This window comes from Marmota flaviventris, chromosome 19 (genome assembly GCF_047511675.1).
Source record: "Marmota flaviventris isolate mMarFla1 chromosome 19, mMarFla1.hap1, whole genome shotgun sequence".
NCBI classification, from domain to species: domain Eukaryota; kingdom Metazoa; phylum Chordata; class Mammalia; order Rodentia; family Sciuridae; genus Marmota; species Marmota flaviventris.
In genome coordinates this window covers 12,484,462-12,500,855 of record NC_092516.1, presented here as the reverse complement: position 1 = coordinate 12,500,855, position 16,394 = coordinate 12,484,462, and the positions used below count along the sequence as shown (strand labels likewise).

General features: G+C 55.9%; 1 protein-coding gene across 1 annotated transcript in view; it reads right to left on the bottom strand.

The window, feature by feature from the left end:
* Xylt1 (xylosyltransferase 1) overlaps nt 1–16,394 on the bottom strand; it is a 241,212-nt gene that overhangs the window by 62,306 nt on the left and 162,512 nt on the right. The window contains exons 4-5 of the mRNA XM_071605760.1: nt 3,509–3,681; nt 1,853–2,055 (exon numbers count right to left, since the gene is read on the bottom strand). Of these exons, the coding sequence (XP_071461861.1) occupies nt 1,853–2,055; nt 3,509–3,681 (376 nt within the window). The remainder of the gene's footprint in view (nt 1–1,852; nt 2,056–3,508; nt 3,682–16,394) is intronic.

Sequence of the window (16,394 nt, the reverse complement as noted above, 5' to 3'; positions counted from 1 at the left end):
CAGCAGATGATGGATGCCCCTGAGCCCAGGTACGGAGAAGGGAGCTGAGGACCACGCTGTGACCTTTGCAGCGAGGTCTTCTTCATACCTGTTCCTTGTCTGCATCCTGACTCAACCATTTCATGTGGGAGCGTCCTATTGACGTCGTGTTCAAAGACAGTCCTATCTGTGAAACATTTACAGATGCCGCTGTACGGGTGTCTTGGATTCACTCAACAGCAACCCAGGCTGGGCCAGGAGGGCGAGAGTCCTGGGCCAGCAGCCCGGCTGTGACTGATGGTCGCCAAAACCGGGTGAGGCTCACGGGGTGCTGCTTACGTCACTCTCGTGTGTGTTTGAAAATTGTCCTGATGAAGTTTCTTTTTAGACACCTTTGACCAATTCTCCAGGGAAGGCTGAATCCAGTGCCCCGTTGCCATGGTGGCAGAGAGGCCCCCTTCACCCCCAATCCATTTCCTGTGCGCCCTGGTCAACAAGAACACACAGGCAAAGAGTGGCTTTCTTCTTTGTGTGTGTGTGTGTGTGTGGTGGGGGGGGATACCGGAGATTGAACTCGGGGCACCCACCACTGAGCCCTACCCCAGCCCTATTCTGTATTTTATTTAGAGACAGGGACTCACTGAGCTGCTTAGCACCTCGCTTTGGCTGAGGCTGGCTTTGAACCCGCAATCCTCCTGCCTCAGCCTCCCGAGCCACTGGGCTGACAGGTGTCCCACGGCGCCTGCCTGGGAGCCGCCTTCTTGATTGCAAGTGCAGTTCATTGTCTTGCTTCTGTTTTCTTGCACCATCTCCAGGGAGGTTTTTCTTGGCTGATGATGTCCTTTAAACACCACATGCACAAAGGGACAGCCCTCCTGCCGGCACCTTGGGGCTGCTGGCTGCACCTCCAGCTCCAGGTAACTGTACCAGCCGAGGGTGGAGGGCACAGCGCTTCCAGAGATGCCAGAACCTGTCCTTTCAGGTGGGCGCTGCCAGTGTGGCCGTCAGCTCATCTGTGAAAATTTGGTGGGGGCCCCACGGACCCACCTGTGGGCCTCACGCAGCCCGAGGACACCCACCATCTGTGATGCTGTTCGGACCTCGCAGCCGACGCCTTCTCCCCCTCCCCCCCTTGGAGCTCAACACCGAAGTCTGACCTTGTCCTTCCTCTGCTCCAAGCTCACGGTGGCGTCCATCTTGCTTGGACTGACCACGGTTTCCAGACTCTCCATGACGGAGCCCCAGTGTCTCTGACCATGTGTCTCCTGTCACCCTGGCCCTCGCTCGCCGTGTTACGGCCCCTCAGCCCTGCTGTCCCGGGCACACCCCAGGCACGGTCCCACCCCAGGGCTCAGCCCTCCCCGCCTGTTACCTGGGCCACTCTCCCCCTGGGCGGGGCTCACTCCTTCTCATCCGGGGACAACCCTGGCTGCTCCATCGCAATCCCGCCCGCCCCTGCCTCTGTTCTCTGCTTCATCTTTCCAACATGCCATCATCCCACAGCGTGTTGTTATTCTACCTACGGTTGACTTCTTTGGTTGGTCTTTGCTGGAATGGAAGCCCCCCGCGGGCAGGGGTCTCTGTCTCTTTGGAGCACAGGGACAGCCTGGGACAGAGCTGGGAGGACCATGTGCTCAAAACTTCTCTCTGGTCCTGGTGAGGGAAGAAGTGCCCGGGGGCCCTCAGGTCCAGCCTGCACCAGGGTCAGGACCTCAGGGAGAGCGCGGGAGGCCCATGGCGTGTCTCACTGAGGCAGGGCGCTTCTCTGGACAGGAAGCAGACTGCCCGTGCTCCCCAGTGTCCCAGGGAGAGGGGGAGAAAGAGGAAGCAGGACATCAGACCAGGCCGGCCCCGGGGCCACCGGCCGCCTTACCTGATGGGGTAGTCGGCCGCGCTGAGGTTGATGAAGAAGTCCCAGGGCCAGTCGGTCATCTCCAGCAGGTCCCGCATGCTCTGCAGGTAGGTGGCCAGGAGGCTGGCTCCCCCCCAGATGGTGGCCATCCTCCAGGGGGTGACGCGGACGTTGCCGTACTGCCCGGCGAACTGGAGCACTTGCCGGTGCAGGTAATTAGAGCGCTTTGCCCAGGAGAGAAAGGTGACATTCAGCAGCCCAGAAAGGGCCCGGCGCCAGGCAGGCTGGGCACACCCCACCCAGGCCCGCTCTGCTCCTCCCTCCTGGCCACTGGTGTCTGGACGCAGGAGACTCGGCCAAGCCACCGATCCTGGCCGGGGGTCTCCCTGCACCTCTCCGCCCTTCTATTCATTGGAAATTTTAATGGGAAATGCAGGTTCCCAGCCCCACTTCGGAGCTAATGGCCTCGAGCCCTGGGCTGGCAGGGTCTGGGGCTCTGCGTTTGTACATGTGACTTGTATGGAGTCTGCACCCGTCCTGCCCACTGTGGCCCTCCGTCACCCTCTCCCTGCTCTGCTTGGAGCAGATCTTGGCCATGAAACCGCCCCTTTGCCATCTGGCCTCCTCTGCAGCCAACGGAAACTCCCGGGGCAGGAGAGCTCCCAGAGAGCACGTCGCCCACCGGGTTTGTCAATAAAGCTTTATTGGCACATGGCCACGCCCATTTGTCCACACGTTTTCTGTGGCTGCTTTCCCGCCACCGGGGCAGAGCCGGGCGGCTGAGGCACAGAGCGTGTGGGTCACAAAGCCGGGATTATTTATGACCTGGACCTTTTATAGAAAAGGTGAGCCCACTCTGGCTACCAGGTCTGCGGGGCAGGGGGAGGCGCTGGGCAGGAGAAGAGGTGGGAGGACCACACAGCTGTCTGGGAGCAGGAGGCGACCCAGCATCCATTTCAAGAAAATTAGAAGAAGGGATGGGGCTGGGGCGGGGGCTCAGGGGTAGAGCCCCTGTCTAGCAAGTGTGAGGCCCTGGGCTCAATTCTCAGCATCATACATAAATAAATAAAATAAAGGTCCACTGACAACGAAAAAAATATCAAAAAAATAGAAGACCCTGAATGATGTCACCACCCCAGAGAAATGATGGGCATTTCAGGCAACAGACATATTCATTACTCGGAACAGGCTGGGTACAGCATGTATGCATACGTTGGAATGTCATACGGCACCCCATCAATCTGTATGATTATTATGTGTCTATCAAGAGTAAAAAATAGCTGGGTGTGGGGGCGCACGTCTGTCATCCCAGCGGCTCGGGAGGCTGAGGCAGGAGGATCACGAGTTCAAAGCCAGCCTCAGCAACAGCCCGGCGCTAAGCAACTCAGTGAGACCCTGTCTCTGAGTAAAATTACAAAATAGGGCTGGGGAGGGGGCTCAGTGGTTAAGCGCCCCTGAGTTCAATTCCTGGTACCCACTGCCAAAATAAAAATAAATAAAAAGAAAGAAAGAAAAATAATGTTTATGGAGAAAGTCAGAAGCCTCAGTTGGTAACTCTGAAACCGCATGCTGGTCAGCCTCTGTGCTTTAGACAGGACTCCTGAGAGGAGGGATCAGAGAGGGACAGACAGACTGCAGAAGAAGCCCAGCACGGCGGGAGGGGAAGCGGCTCCTCACCTTGTCCACGTGGATGTAGTAGAAGTGGTCCTTGTGGTAGATGGCCTTGAACATGCGCTGCAGTTGCCGGGAGGCTCGGCCGTGGACCACCAGGACGAAGGCGATCCTGACGGGGTTGGCTGGCATGTACTCCACGGAGTCTTCGTCCCACTGAACGTTCTTGCTGGCTTTGCCTGGGGAAAACCCGAGACCACGGAGGTGAGGGTGAGGCTCAGCCTCCACGGGGCAGCAGGGAGTGGCTCTGATTTTTTTTCTTTGTTCCTTTCTGGGGGACTATTCCCAGGGTACCTTCACGTTGGGCCCTGGGACCTGATTCAACTCAGCCAGGCAGGTCCAGGCCCCAGTCGGGTAGGAGACCCCGGTGCTTACCACCTACTTTCCACTCCCAAGCAGCCTGAAAAAGACGGATGGAGACCCGGGGACACTGTTGGCCTTGACATGAGGCAGGGGAGTCGAGCTCGGGGAGGGAGCCTTGAACCCCAGGGGAAGCTGCGTTTCCTCTGGGTTAGGAACCCCAACACAGGAGCCGGTTTTCTCTGGCTGGAATCCATTGTCCTTTCTTCTCCTAACAGCACCCGATGCGTTTCCTTGCGCCCTTCGAATTGTGCTGAGAACAGATAACCTGAGACCGACCCTCTGCACCGACTCGAAGCGCACAGTACCATACTGTTCACCGGAAGCGCAATGACGGGCGCGTTCATCTCGCATCCTAAGCTCGGTCACCTGAAGCTGCTGGAGACACGGCCCCCTCCCCGCCATGCTCGGTCCAGGTGGATGCAGAGGAGCCACCAAACACCAGGCAGGACAAGCCTCTCCCAGGCCAGAGCACGGTTCAGGGGGACACGAGAGCCAACCAGGACAGCGCTCAACAAGAGCCACACTCAGCCTGGAATGTGAGATCGGGGAGGGTCGCTTTCTGTTGCCCACCAAACTGCAAGATCCTAAGAGCCTTTCTGTCCCGACATGGAGAGAACTTTCCGGAAGAAAACCGACACGGGGCGGCGGTGAGTCTCCGAGTCCTACTGAGCCCATCTGCACCCCCGGGTCCACCAGGCGGGAGGGGAGCCACGTCGTGGATCATGGTGTTATTTTTCTTTTAAAGCCAGACCCTGCACCAGATCTGCCCAGATAAACGGTTCCAGACATATTTTATCCAGAAATCAGCCTCAAGGACTCCTTCTCTCCGTTTCCCCCCCACATCCCCCAGGGACAAGGACCCCGGGAGAAACACAGCTTCCCGGCTGAGTTCATCGCGCTTCCAACGGGAATCTCCTCGCTTTCCTCAGCCCAATGTCCTTTGGGTTTAACAGATTTCCTATGGGATCTGGGTCTAGGGCACTCACACTGAAGTCGGGGGGGGCAGTTGTGGGTGTCCCAGAAGACCAACTAGGAATGCAAAGAACGTGGACCGTGGAGCCCGAGGTCAAGAACTGCAGAGCCTGTCAGCTGCCGTCGGAAAACTGAATGACCACTCAATGAACAGGAGTCCTTCCATGTTCCCGACCACAGGATGACATTAACGTGGATAACGTCCTGATCCGGCTGCCCGGGAGGCCTGGCTGACGTCACTCCTCGGACCTCTCTGCCCTGACCAGTCCCACTTCTCACCTTGCCACCTCGTCTACCTGCCTTTCCCTGGGCAAGCTCATTCTTCCTCAGGACCTTTTCACGGCCATTGTTGCTGCCTAGAAGTCCCTGTCCCCAGATCTCTGCCTGGCTGCTCCTTTCTGACTTTGGCTTACAGCCCACCAAGAGGACTCCCGCCTCCGTCCCTTACGCTGTTCGCCTCTCCTGCTTCCATTTTCCTCCTAGCCCTTAGCACCATCTGAAGATGCTTATCTGCTTCTTTGTCTGAACACAGCACTGGAGCAAAATCTCTGAGAGACCGGGGACTATTTCAGACCTGTTGACCATTAACTATGCAACACTCGAACGATATCTAGCACACAGCTGGTTCTTGTCCAAAAAAAAAAGGTACAGAGCACATTCTGGCTCAGTAAAACCACAGCACCTTTCATCAAGCATTGACCTGCCCCCAACACGATGTCCTCACGGTGACCTTGCACGGTGGTGCCGTTAACCCCCTTTTCTCAAACGAGGAAATCACAGCGGAGAGAGGCCAAGGGTTTGTTGCAGGCCGCCCTGCTTTAGTCCGTTAAGCCGAGATTCAAATCCAGGTCTCACTCCAAAGGCCACTCCCCAAACCCCTGACACAGGACATGGTCCGACCCAGAGCACGGAAGGAAGGGTTCCTGACGGCGATGCTTGGTCATGAAACGCCTCCTAAGTTAGTTACTGCAGGGAGCAGGCATGCATCCGAGGACTGTCACGGGTACCCGAGGGGACTCTTTGTATTTGATGGGAGGCTGACAACGTGAGGTGACCACTGAAGCTACATTTTCAGCTATTCACCTGTCCATCCTTCCATCCACCCGCCCATGCATCTATCTACCCTCCATCTACCCGTTCATCCGTCTGTCCATCCATCCATCGATCCACCCATCCATCTTTCCATTCTTCTGTCCACCCAGTCATCTATCTGTCCATCCATCCATCCACCCACCCACCCCTCTGTCTGATCCAACCATCTTCCCATCCAAACACAGCACCATCCAACTACCCCTCCAACGAAACACCTGCCACCTGTCATGCCACCCACCGTCACCCAGTCAAGGCTCGGGAGATAGACCCTTCCCTTGCCTTCCAGTCCCCCCATGGCTCTTGCCAAGTTGCTGAATGAATGCATTTTGAAAAACAGTGACATTTTTTGTGGTGCTGGGGATTGAACCCAGGGCCTTGTGCCTGTGAGGCAAGCCCTCTACCCACGGAGCTCCGTCCCCAGCCCAGAGCTGATGATTTCGGAGGGTTTGGTATGTATCCCCGCTATGGTGGGGGCTGTCATGGTTTGAGCGTCCATCATTATTTGGCGCTGGGAAGAGTGTGCTATTGTCCTTAAGGCCTGGAGAGGGCGACCCATTTCCCAGGCCGCACGGTGAGGACAGAGGTGGGGGCGGAAGCCCGGTGTCACCCAGCCCCAGCCACCCTGGGGTCCACCCGCCCTCTGGGGCTCTACACCTGGACACTGACGTGGGGAAAAGCCCTTCATGGCTCGCTGCAGCGGTTGGAGAGCAGATTCGCAGCCAGCCAGCCAGACACACGGATGCTTTCCTTCTGGAGCAGAGGAGGGGGCACTGGGAAATCAAAGACGACCCTAGCAACACAACAGCTTCTTCTGCTTAAATAAAACCATCCTCGGGGCTGGGGCTGGGGCTCAGTGGTAGAGCGCTCACCTCGCACGTGTGAGGCCCTGGGTTCCATCCTCAGTGCCACATAAAAATAAAAAAATAAAGGCGCTCTGTGCCTCTACAGCTATGAAAGAAAAAATAAAGTGGTCCTCGTAGCAGACAGTTGCAAAGAAAATGGGGACCAGAAACCCCAGAGTTCTGCTGTGTGGGCTGAGCACCGGCGGCGTGGTTCACGCACATCCAGACCCCACGGGAGGGAGCCAGGACCCCCCCCCCACACACACACACACTGTGAGGCTCAGCGCCATCCCCAGAAAGTGGCTGAGCACAGGCTGCAGCGAATCTGGGGTCCTGCAACCCTGCCAAGGTCCCTGAGCTCCACCCAACTGTCTCCATCCTATAAATAAGAAAATCTGCTCCTGGGACTGACCCCCAGCTGTAGGGCAGATGATGGTAGGTAGCCATCCCTCGAGTCAGAGCTTCGGGGACTTCACAGACAGGGGACTCTCTGAAGGATGAAAACCCAAGCACTGCCCGGCTCCTAGAAAAGAACCGTGAACTTGACAGTGGAACCAGATCCCAGTGGCTTAAAAAAAAAAAAAAAAGCCAGAAAATAAGTGGGAAAATCAGGATGGTTACAGCAGCGAGAAGCTGACTTCAGACGAATGTTAAAAAGCCAGGTTTATGGGGGGAGAATATCAAATGCATTTTGGCAGCGCAGGTGTGAAGGCTGCGGATGGGAGCGCTCCCCGGTAACCAGCCCCGCCACGCTCAGCCCCGGACCCAACTCTGGTTCTCGGTGGTGTTGTGCATTAAGTAGGGACCACGTGATCCTCGGGCTCCAAAGAGATGGTGGAGATGGAGGTGCTTTGCCAAGGTCGAGGGGCAAGGCATGGATCACCATCCCCTTTATCTGCAGCACTGCTTTCTGAGGTTGTCGTCACCCAGAATAATAGATGGAAAGTTCCAGAAATAAACATGTGAGATATATCTTGCTGCAATATGCTATTACAACCTCTCGATTTTATTATCCGCTGTGGTTGTTCCTCTCTTCCTGGGCCTGGTTTATAAATTAAATGCTACCAGACGTGGGTAGGTAGATGGAGAAGGACACACCGAGCTTCCCTGTGATTCTGTGGCTTCTGCAGCGCGGATTCAACCAACTGTGGATTGAAAACATCTTTCTTTTTAAATTGCGTCCGTGCTGGGTGCGGCGGCAACTGTGGAGGCTGAGGCAGGAGGATTGCAAGTTCGAGGTCAGCCTCAACAATTTAGTGAGACGGTGACTCGAAATAAAAAAATAACATCAGCAACCAAAAAACCTGGGGATGTAGCTCCATGGTAAAGCAGCCCCGGTTCTCACACACACACACACACACACACACCAAAAAAAAAAGGTTGGTTCTCTGCTGAACACGTACAGAACCTTTTCCTGTCATTCTCTAATCTATCGAGTGTAAGAGCCACGGACATAGCACTGACGTTGTATTCGGGGTTGTAAATAATGAGGAGATGATTTAAAGTCTGCGGGAAGGTGTGCGTAGGTTCTGGGCCAACACCAGGCCACTTTATATGACGGACTTGACCATCCACGGCAGGTCCCTGGACAAGGAGGGATGCACGGCACATATACAGGGTCTGGTGACATCTGTGGTTTCTGGCACCCCTGGGTGTGTGGGGACCGATGCCCTGAGGATAAGGGGGTCAACTCCACTGGCACTGGGATGCAGGATGGCATCTAGGAGGAAGAGCAAGGGCAGCCTGGTCTCTGGCCAGGCCGGTCACGTGGGCTCAGCCTGGTCCAGCCGTGTCTCCAAGCCTTAGCCTTCTCAGCTGTAAAACGGGTCCACGTGACCACAGAACCCGCCTCACGTGGACTTTCACGTCAGGACTGAGCGCAGCGCCCGGCACAGACGGCATGCCCAGTAAGTGGTTCTATCGTCAACATCCTTTCTCTTGGGCTGCCCACCAGGGTGACCAGGGTGACCAGGGTGACCAGGGTGTGATCTCTCCAACAGACCCAGCTCCGGTGCACACGCTGTCACCTGCTGCTCGCAGGTGAACACCCACCGCTGAATTTCTCTCCGCAGTGAGTGCCCCCGACCAGCAGCAATGGTCAATGCCAAGGAGACCTTGACCGGACACTGACTCCAGCCCAGCCCTGGACTCGGGTTATACTTCCAAGTGCTCCTTCCGCGGCTGCGAGGGGAGCTTTCTGATTTGCTTCCAAATAAGAGGGCGGTGGGTCTTGGGGTGCAGAGGGCAGGAACGAGGTTGTGTGCATCACCAGCTGAACACGGGGGGGCCACGGGCACAGGGTGCCACCACAGCTGGGGTGGGGACCTTGGGGAGACCCCCACGATGGTCCATTTTCATCTATCCAGGGGGATGAACCATCTGTCCCCGACCCCCTGGGGCCCTGGGGGTACTCCCTGGGGGACAGTTCCACCTGGCAGCAGGAACCCTGCAGGGTAGGAAGAGGTGGGCCACCCTGAGGAGGAGGCTTCCGGGGGCTCTAGGTGCTGTTAGCTTGGATGGCTTTTTTCCCTGGGAAATCTCTTTCTTTTTATCAGGGGTGGGGTACCAGGGATTGAACTCAGGGGCACTCAACCACTGAGCCCCATCCCCAGCCCTATCTTGTATTTTATTTAGGGACAGGGTCTCACTGGGTTGCTTAGGGCCTCGCTGTTGCTGAGGCTGGCTTTGAACTCGCGATCCTCCGGCCTCAGCCTCCTGAGCTGCTGGGATGATGGGCATATGCCCCTGCCCCCGGCTCCCCTGGGGAATTCCAATGCAGGTTTTGGGGGATTAAACTGAGGTGCCTGGAAGGCAGCCCCCTGTTCTCACAGGTGCAGGGTGTGCTCAGAGCCCGCGTGATGAAGAGCCACGTGGGTTTAAATCCTGCTGCCATGGACCCACCATGGGGCCCCTGGCAAGTCACCTCCCGTCCTGGGTCCTGCAGAGCCACAGACCAGCAGCCATGGGGACGCAGATTAAGCACTGGTATGTCCCAGGCACGACCCAGGTGACTGTCATGTAGTCATCCCAAGGTCCAGAGGCAGGGGCCGCCCTACCAGGAAGGTCTCCAGGACCTCAGGGTGCTGAGCGACAAGAAGGCACTCTCTCGAGTGGGGGCCAGAAGGAGACCAACACTTGGTCTGCCCGGTTTAGTTTACCCAACGAGGGAGACGACATTTCGAGAGATTTCTGGAAATTTCAGGACAGTCTGGGAATCTAACCTGATGGAGGGGTCAGCAGTGCCTCATGGAGGGAGTTGGGGCTTTGCTGGTAGCTGTCCCCTGGCTCCCTCGGAGCAGGGTCACACTCTTATCTCCTGCAGGACTCTGTCCCGGCCCCAGGGCTGGCGCAGAGCTGAGCTCCGGGGGGCTGCCCGGCTGAGTGATTTCTGAGGGACGGATTCGAGACGACAGCTCCGGCCACGTGTGGGACCCTGGAGGCCTCTGCGCAAGGCTCGGGTGAGCACAGCGCGTGGCTTCTCCTCTCCACCGGCCAACCTGCTGGGGGCTGGGCCCTTGCCCTGGAGGCTTTGGGGCGGTCTGAGGACCTGTGCTCAGCAGCACCAAGCCCTCCGCAGAGGAGCCAGCGACGGCCCAGGGCGCCCTGCACACCACCGCGGATCACCTCCTGCAGCTGAGTCCCCTCCAGCCCCGGGAACGGGAATGGAGCCAGCGAGAGGGTGGGCGGCCGGCGGGGTCCTGAGTCTAGAGGGGACCCAAAGCCCAGCTGTGAGGGTCTCAGGAGAAACGCCCTCCAGAGGGAAGCCACTTTCCCTCCCTCCTTCCCTGCCACACCCCCCATCTGGCACCTCTGTTTAAATTTAAATTGTGCTAAAAGCTCTCTAAGGTAGAATTCACCATCTTGACCATTTTCAGTGCACGGAGCACATTTCAAGGTCGGGTGACCAGCACCAGGGATCTGAAGACATTCTTCATCTTGCAAAACCTAGACTGTACCCCACCCCCCGCGTCTCCCTCCCTAAGACCCCGCAATCGCCATCTCACTTCCTAGGACTTGAGCGCCCTAGGGATCTCTTGGAGAGGAACCCTGCTGCCTTATTCACTGCGTCTAATGTCCCCAAGGCTGATCCACAGTGTGGCCCGTGTCAGAACCCCCTTCCTGTCCAACGCTGACTGATGCTCCCGGGGTGGACAGCCCGCGGCGTGCCCATCTGTTCGATTTTCAAACGCACTTGGTGGCTCCCAGCGTTGGGCCCTTGGGAACAGTGTGCTACCAGCCTGGGTGTGCAAACGTCTGTTCGAGTCCCTAATTTCGATTCTTTGGAGAAGACACCCAGGCGTGGCTTTGCTGGATCACAGCGTAACTGTTTGCACTTACACAAAATTAAAATTTCGGGTCCTGTGCTGCGCTTCCCGACGCAGCCGCTCCTCGCCGCTCAGCCTGGGTCGGTATCCTGGACCCGCCATTCATTTTAGCAGGTGGCTTTGCCTCTCATGCGGTCACCTGCAAGCCGTGTGGCAAGGACCGGGGGGGGGGGGGGGGGGGGGGGGCTACAGTGGGGTTGGGGGACGGAGCTCGGCCATGGAGGAGGTGCAGGTCACACTGAGCCTTGTAAGCTGTTGGCGTGGGGGGTGGCAGCCCGTGACCCAACCTCGAGGACTTCACAGCTCCTGTTCCTCAATGCAATGTCACAGCCACCCCCAAGAGTCACGTGGTGCCCGGAGGGGACATGCAGCAGCACTGGATGGATGGGTCCCTTCTCCGTTCTCCTTCAACTCCTCCATCAGCCACCTGTGACGTCTCAGGTGGATGTGAACACGCCTGCTTCCTGAACTCCCGGAGACCTCTGCACCCGGCCTGGCCTCTCTGGTGGGCCACAGGAGAGCCCGGCTGCCCCTGACCACTGCTGTTCATTTGTGTGCACGGCTGCTGTCTCTTCAGGGTAAGGGACAGTAAGATGCCCACTTATGGCCAGGATGCAAAATTGCTTTTTAAAATAACATTTACTTATGTGCAAAAAAAGAGGTGGACCTACTGCAGTAAAATCAGCAGGTGGAGCAGACGCAGCACAGTCGTGAAGGGGGGGCACGGGGCTTAATTAGACTCTGCGCTTCTTCCAGCCAGGATGTGCCCCGCGTGTTAATCAAAAGAGAACCGTGAAGGCCGGCGCCCAGAGATGCCCGTGCAGCCCAGACGTCACGGAAGGATGCAAAGACCCAGGTCTTGGTTTTTCCTGGCTCAGGTTCCCCACTCACAGTGAGTCCCAGGAGGGTTTTGGGGGGCGTTTTCTGGGGTGCACTCTTGGGGAGGTATCTCCCTGCTAGAGACAGAGAGGTCTGCTGAGATGCACTCCACTTTTGATTTTCATTCCAATTTGTTGAGCACTTAGCATTCATGAGGTTCTCTCACAGGCTTTTTATCTCTCGGGGCAATACTGCACATGAAAATTATCCTCATTTACAGATAATTGTTCCAGGCTCAGAGAGGGTGAGGAACATGCCCAAGGTCACAGAGCCAGGAGACGGCGAAGAGGTCAGGTTACAATCTGTTCTGACTTCGGTCTGTTCTGACTTCACGTACTGGGCCCTCCAAGCTGAATCCGGTCCCCTTATTTTCATCCAGGCTCTGGTAAGAAGCTCACCTGGAACCAAAATGTCTCCTTCTCTGTCCAAATGGCTTCTTAAACCACCGTCTACAGTGGTATCAGTTTCTCAACCTCGGCTCCATTGATATTTGGGGCCAGATAATTCCTGGTCACAGCAGGACGTTTAGCAGCATCCCTGGTCTCCAGTTATGACAAAACCCAAAGTGTCCCCATTCACTGAGCCTGGCGCAGTGGCTCAGCAGCTCTGGAGGCTGAGGCAGGAGGATCTCAGGTTCAAAGCCAGCCTCAGCAACGGCGAGGCGCTAAGCAACTCAGTGAGACCCTGTCTCTAAATAAAACACAAAACAGGGCTGGGGGTGTGGCTCAGTGGTCAAGTGGCCCTGAGTTCAATCCCCAGTACCTTCCCCCGCCAAAAAAAGTAAGAGATAACCCTGCTTGGGCCCCACCCCCTGCCAGTTCTTAAAGTCCAGAGCTGCTAACGCCGTTTAGGTCTAGGATGGACTTCAGTGTGACAATGGTCCCATATGACATTGCAGCCACCTGGGTTTAAATACACTCTGTGACGCCCAGACCAGGGGGAATCAACTGATGTTGTAAGCGGGTGTCACAAAGCGACGCTGGCTGTGCTTGGTAGGTGCTGGCTCTGGTGATTTCCAGACCTCCCCCAGAGGGGGCGACCCACAGTGGGAGCTGAGAATCCCACTCTGGCCTCCCGGCTCCTGCTCCAGAGGCCGGGGGTGGGGCTGGGGGGCTCCCTCGTTATTCTCTCCCACTCAAGAAATGTCTCCCTGCATCCCCGACCCGGCGCTCAGGACGTTCTCCGCTCCCTGATCCCCCCGCCCCCCGCCACTCAAGTCTGGAGTTATTAAACCACAGCCCATGGCTGAACTGTCTTATTGATTTTATTGTCGAGAGCACAGGGATATTCTAATGATGTACGGCTCAATAAATGGAAACTGGTGGGATAGATATTGATGGCGTATGGTACATTTCGCCGCAATTCACTGAGTCCCAGTCACTTGGCCGGTTACAGATCATCTCTGGGAATGCCGTGCTGTGGCCTGCAAGCCCCTGTCCATCCTGCTGGTGTGACCTTTTCCACACACCAAGGATGAAAGAGCTATTATGATAATGGCAATGTGACAACACGCCCGGCATTAAAAAAAAAAAAAAAACATATTTCATTTTTATCCTTAGAGCAGATCTTTGAGGGATGACTTCTGCTTATTCCCATTTTATAGATAAGGAAATTGAGACTCAGGGTGGTCACCTGATCTGGCCAGCGAGTAAGTGGTGAAATTGGGGTTCAAATCTCCTTTTGTCAGTCACCAAATGGGGGGTGTTTACCCCCTGTGCTAAGCCATACAAGGAAACAAGAGTTCTTATTGTATTTGAGCACCTTCTAGGTGGTTTGGGCACAGGTTAATATTTCACACATTTTTTCCCCTTCTCAGGTGGTGACATTCGACAGGGACTGTTGGCATTTGGGGAGAGACCATTCTTGGGCAGCTGGGGCTGTCCCACACACTTTGGGGCATTTAGCATCCCTCATCCCCCAAATAGCCCTTCATCTCTCATGCTTCCCAACACCTTCTAGAGGACGAGTTTGGTTGTTGCTTGAGAAACATTCATTGCCCTGGAGGCAGGAGGTTCCCTGCCAAGATGGCCGACCTCACTTCTGGCCACATGGGCAGCCAGACGGGAGAAGATTGGCTTGGAGAGTGCATATAACTGGGTGAAAACCGTGGCTCTTCCCCCTCTAGCTTGGGCACTTGGGCAAGTTAGATGACCCCCTCAAAGATTCTAGATCATCATTAATAAAATAAGGGTAAATATGGATCCCTCCCTCATGGGGAGGAGTGTATGGAATCATGGGTTAGGAAAAGGACCTCATAGAGAATAGAGTCTCAGAGCCTCAGGCTCTTTGGGCATTTTCCCAGCTCCTATGTGTGCTTTCTAAACTCCTGATCCACCGAATCCACAAACATGAAAAGATGGTGGTGTTTCACGTCACAAAGTTAGGGGCAGTTAATTATTTTGCAGTAGCAATTGCAAAAAGAGCGTCAGTGATACACCAGGCGGGCACTGCTCTGGGATTGGGAATGAGAGCCGTGGGCGTCCTCGAGAGCCTTCCCTTAGAAGCAGCAGACTCTCCAGAAAGGGAAGACAGATCATAAACACACAAACCTCTGCAGGATCGATACACGATGTGAGAAAATGAAATGATGGCATCATGACCCTTCCCCTAAATGGTGACATGTGGGTAACTGCACTTTCTCTTCTCCCTTTCTGATCTCATTTCCCACCCTGCGCCTCCCGTCACCCTTTCCGTGAACCACAGCGTAATCTGGTGCCACTGAAGCCCTCCTTCTGCTTCTCGGTGCCGGATAACTTCTCCTTTATCAACGATAGTACCTGCTGGACTTGTTCCCGCACGGCTCAAGCGCCCTTTACAGAAGAGACAAGGGTGGAGGTCTGGGTTGGTGGATCGGCATCTTTGTGAGAGGAGACACTGGAGGGCTGGCTTTCTCTCCACCGTGGGAGGACAACAGGGCAGCCCTCTGTAAGCCAGGAAGAGGTGCTCACCAGAACCCGGGCCATGCTGCCACCCTGACCTTGGATGCACAGCTCTCTGAGAGGCCAGGCAATGCATGTCTGTGGCTCAAGTGCCCTGGTGCATGATGTCTTGTGGCCGCCCCAGCAGCCTAGCACAGTGCTCAAGGTGCCAAGCATCATCCTCCTGGGGACAATCTGCAGGTCAAGTGATGAGTTCACTGGGCAAGAGAAGAGGGGGGAGAGACCCCAAGCAGAAGACCAGCATGTGATGGTCAAGGGCACGGGAGATCAGAGGAAGACCAGTGTGGCTGGATCAGAGAGGCCAAGAGGAAGCGCCATATGAGGCAGGATTGGACAGACGCATGGCATCCTGCAGGGGCTTGGGTACCACTTTAAGGACTGCAACGAGAGAAGGAGACGAGCCCTTGCGACAGGCTTATCACCCACAGAGGAGAAGGGGATTGCAGGCAGGATGCACTTAGATATCCCAGTGGTTGGTGTGGGATGCATTGGTGCCCAGCAGGGGACAGGTAGGGGGTGGGCGGAGCCACATCCCCAGCCCTATCTTGTATTTTATTTAGAGACAGGGTCGCACTGAGTTGCTTAGTGCCTGGCTTTTACTGAGGCTGGCTTTGAACGCACGATCCTCCTGCCTCAGCCTCCTGAGCTGCTGGTGTGACAGGCGTGGGCCACCACGCCTGGCCTCCATGTCCTCTCGAGCTCTGAGGCTCAGCTCATTAGGCCTTCTGGCTTCTGTCACACCCCAGGCCTTCTGACCCGGAGGTGGCCCTTTGCAGGTGCCTCCTGGGAAGCTTCCCGTGGCTGGGTGTCTCCATCTCTCCTCTGTTCTCCTCCCTTGAAGGGACTCTTAGGCTCAATAAATACCACCACAGAAAAACGCCGCAGCTCGTCTATTTTTATTACAAAAGGGGCCTCTCGAGGAGGGAACAGCTCTTATTTACTTCTCGGGGTGAGGGTTTTGACAACAGGTTTATTTTCTCTGACTCTCCAAGGACTCAGTGAGCAACACTCTATAGTTAACAGTACATTAATTAATGCCAAATTGGTGGGAATTTTCCTAATAAAAATCCTTATCGTAATCACGTTATGGGCCATTAACGCTGCCTCCTGATCGTAAACCATAAGTACGCTCTGCAGGTGCGTGCTTCTTAAAAAGGGATGCTTCCCCAAATTGGTACCCATTTGTCATGTTAATGGCATCACCTCATGTAATGCAGACGGGAGTCATCATAAAGGCTCACCCGGGCGCATGGTCACTGGGTCAAGCCCTGCCCATGCTTCGTCTCACTCGATCCTTGCAGCAAATCTAAGAGCTAAGTCCTGGCGTCATGTCCATTTTACGAACAGGGAAACTGAGGCAGAGAGGGAGGAGGGTCATTTGCCCAAGGCCACACAGGTAGGAAGTACAGGGTTTGCATTTCATCCAGGCAGCCTGATTCTAGAATGTTCTGCATCCAGGGCTCACTGCTCCTCGGGCCCC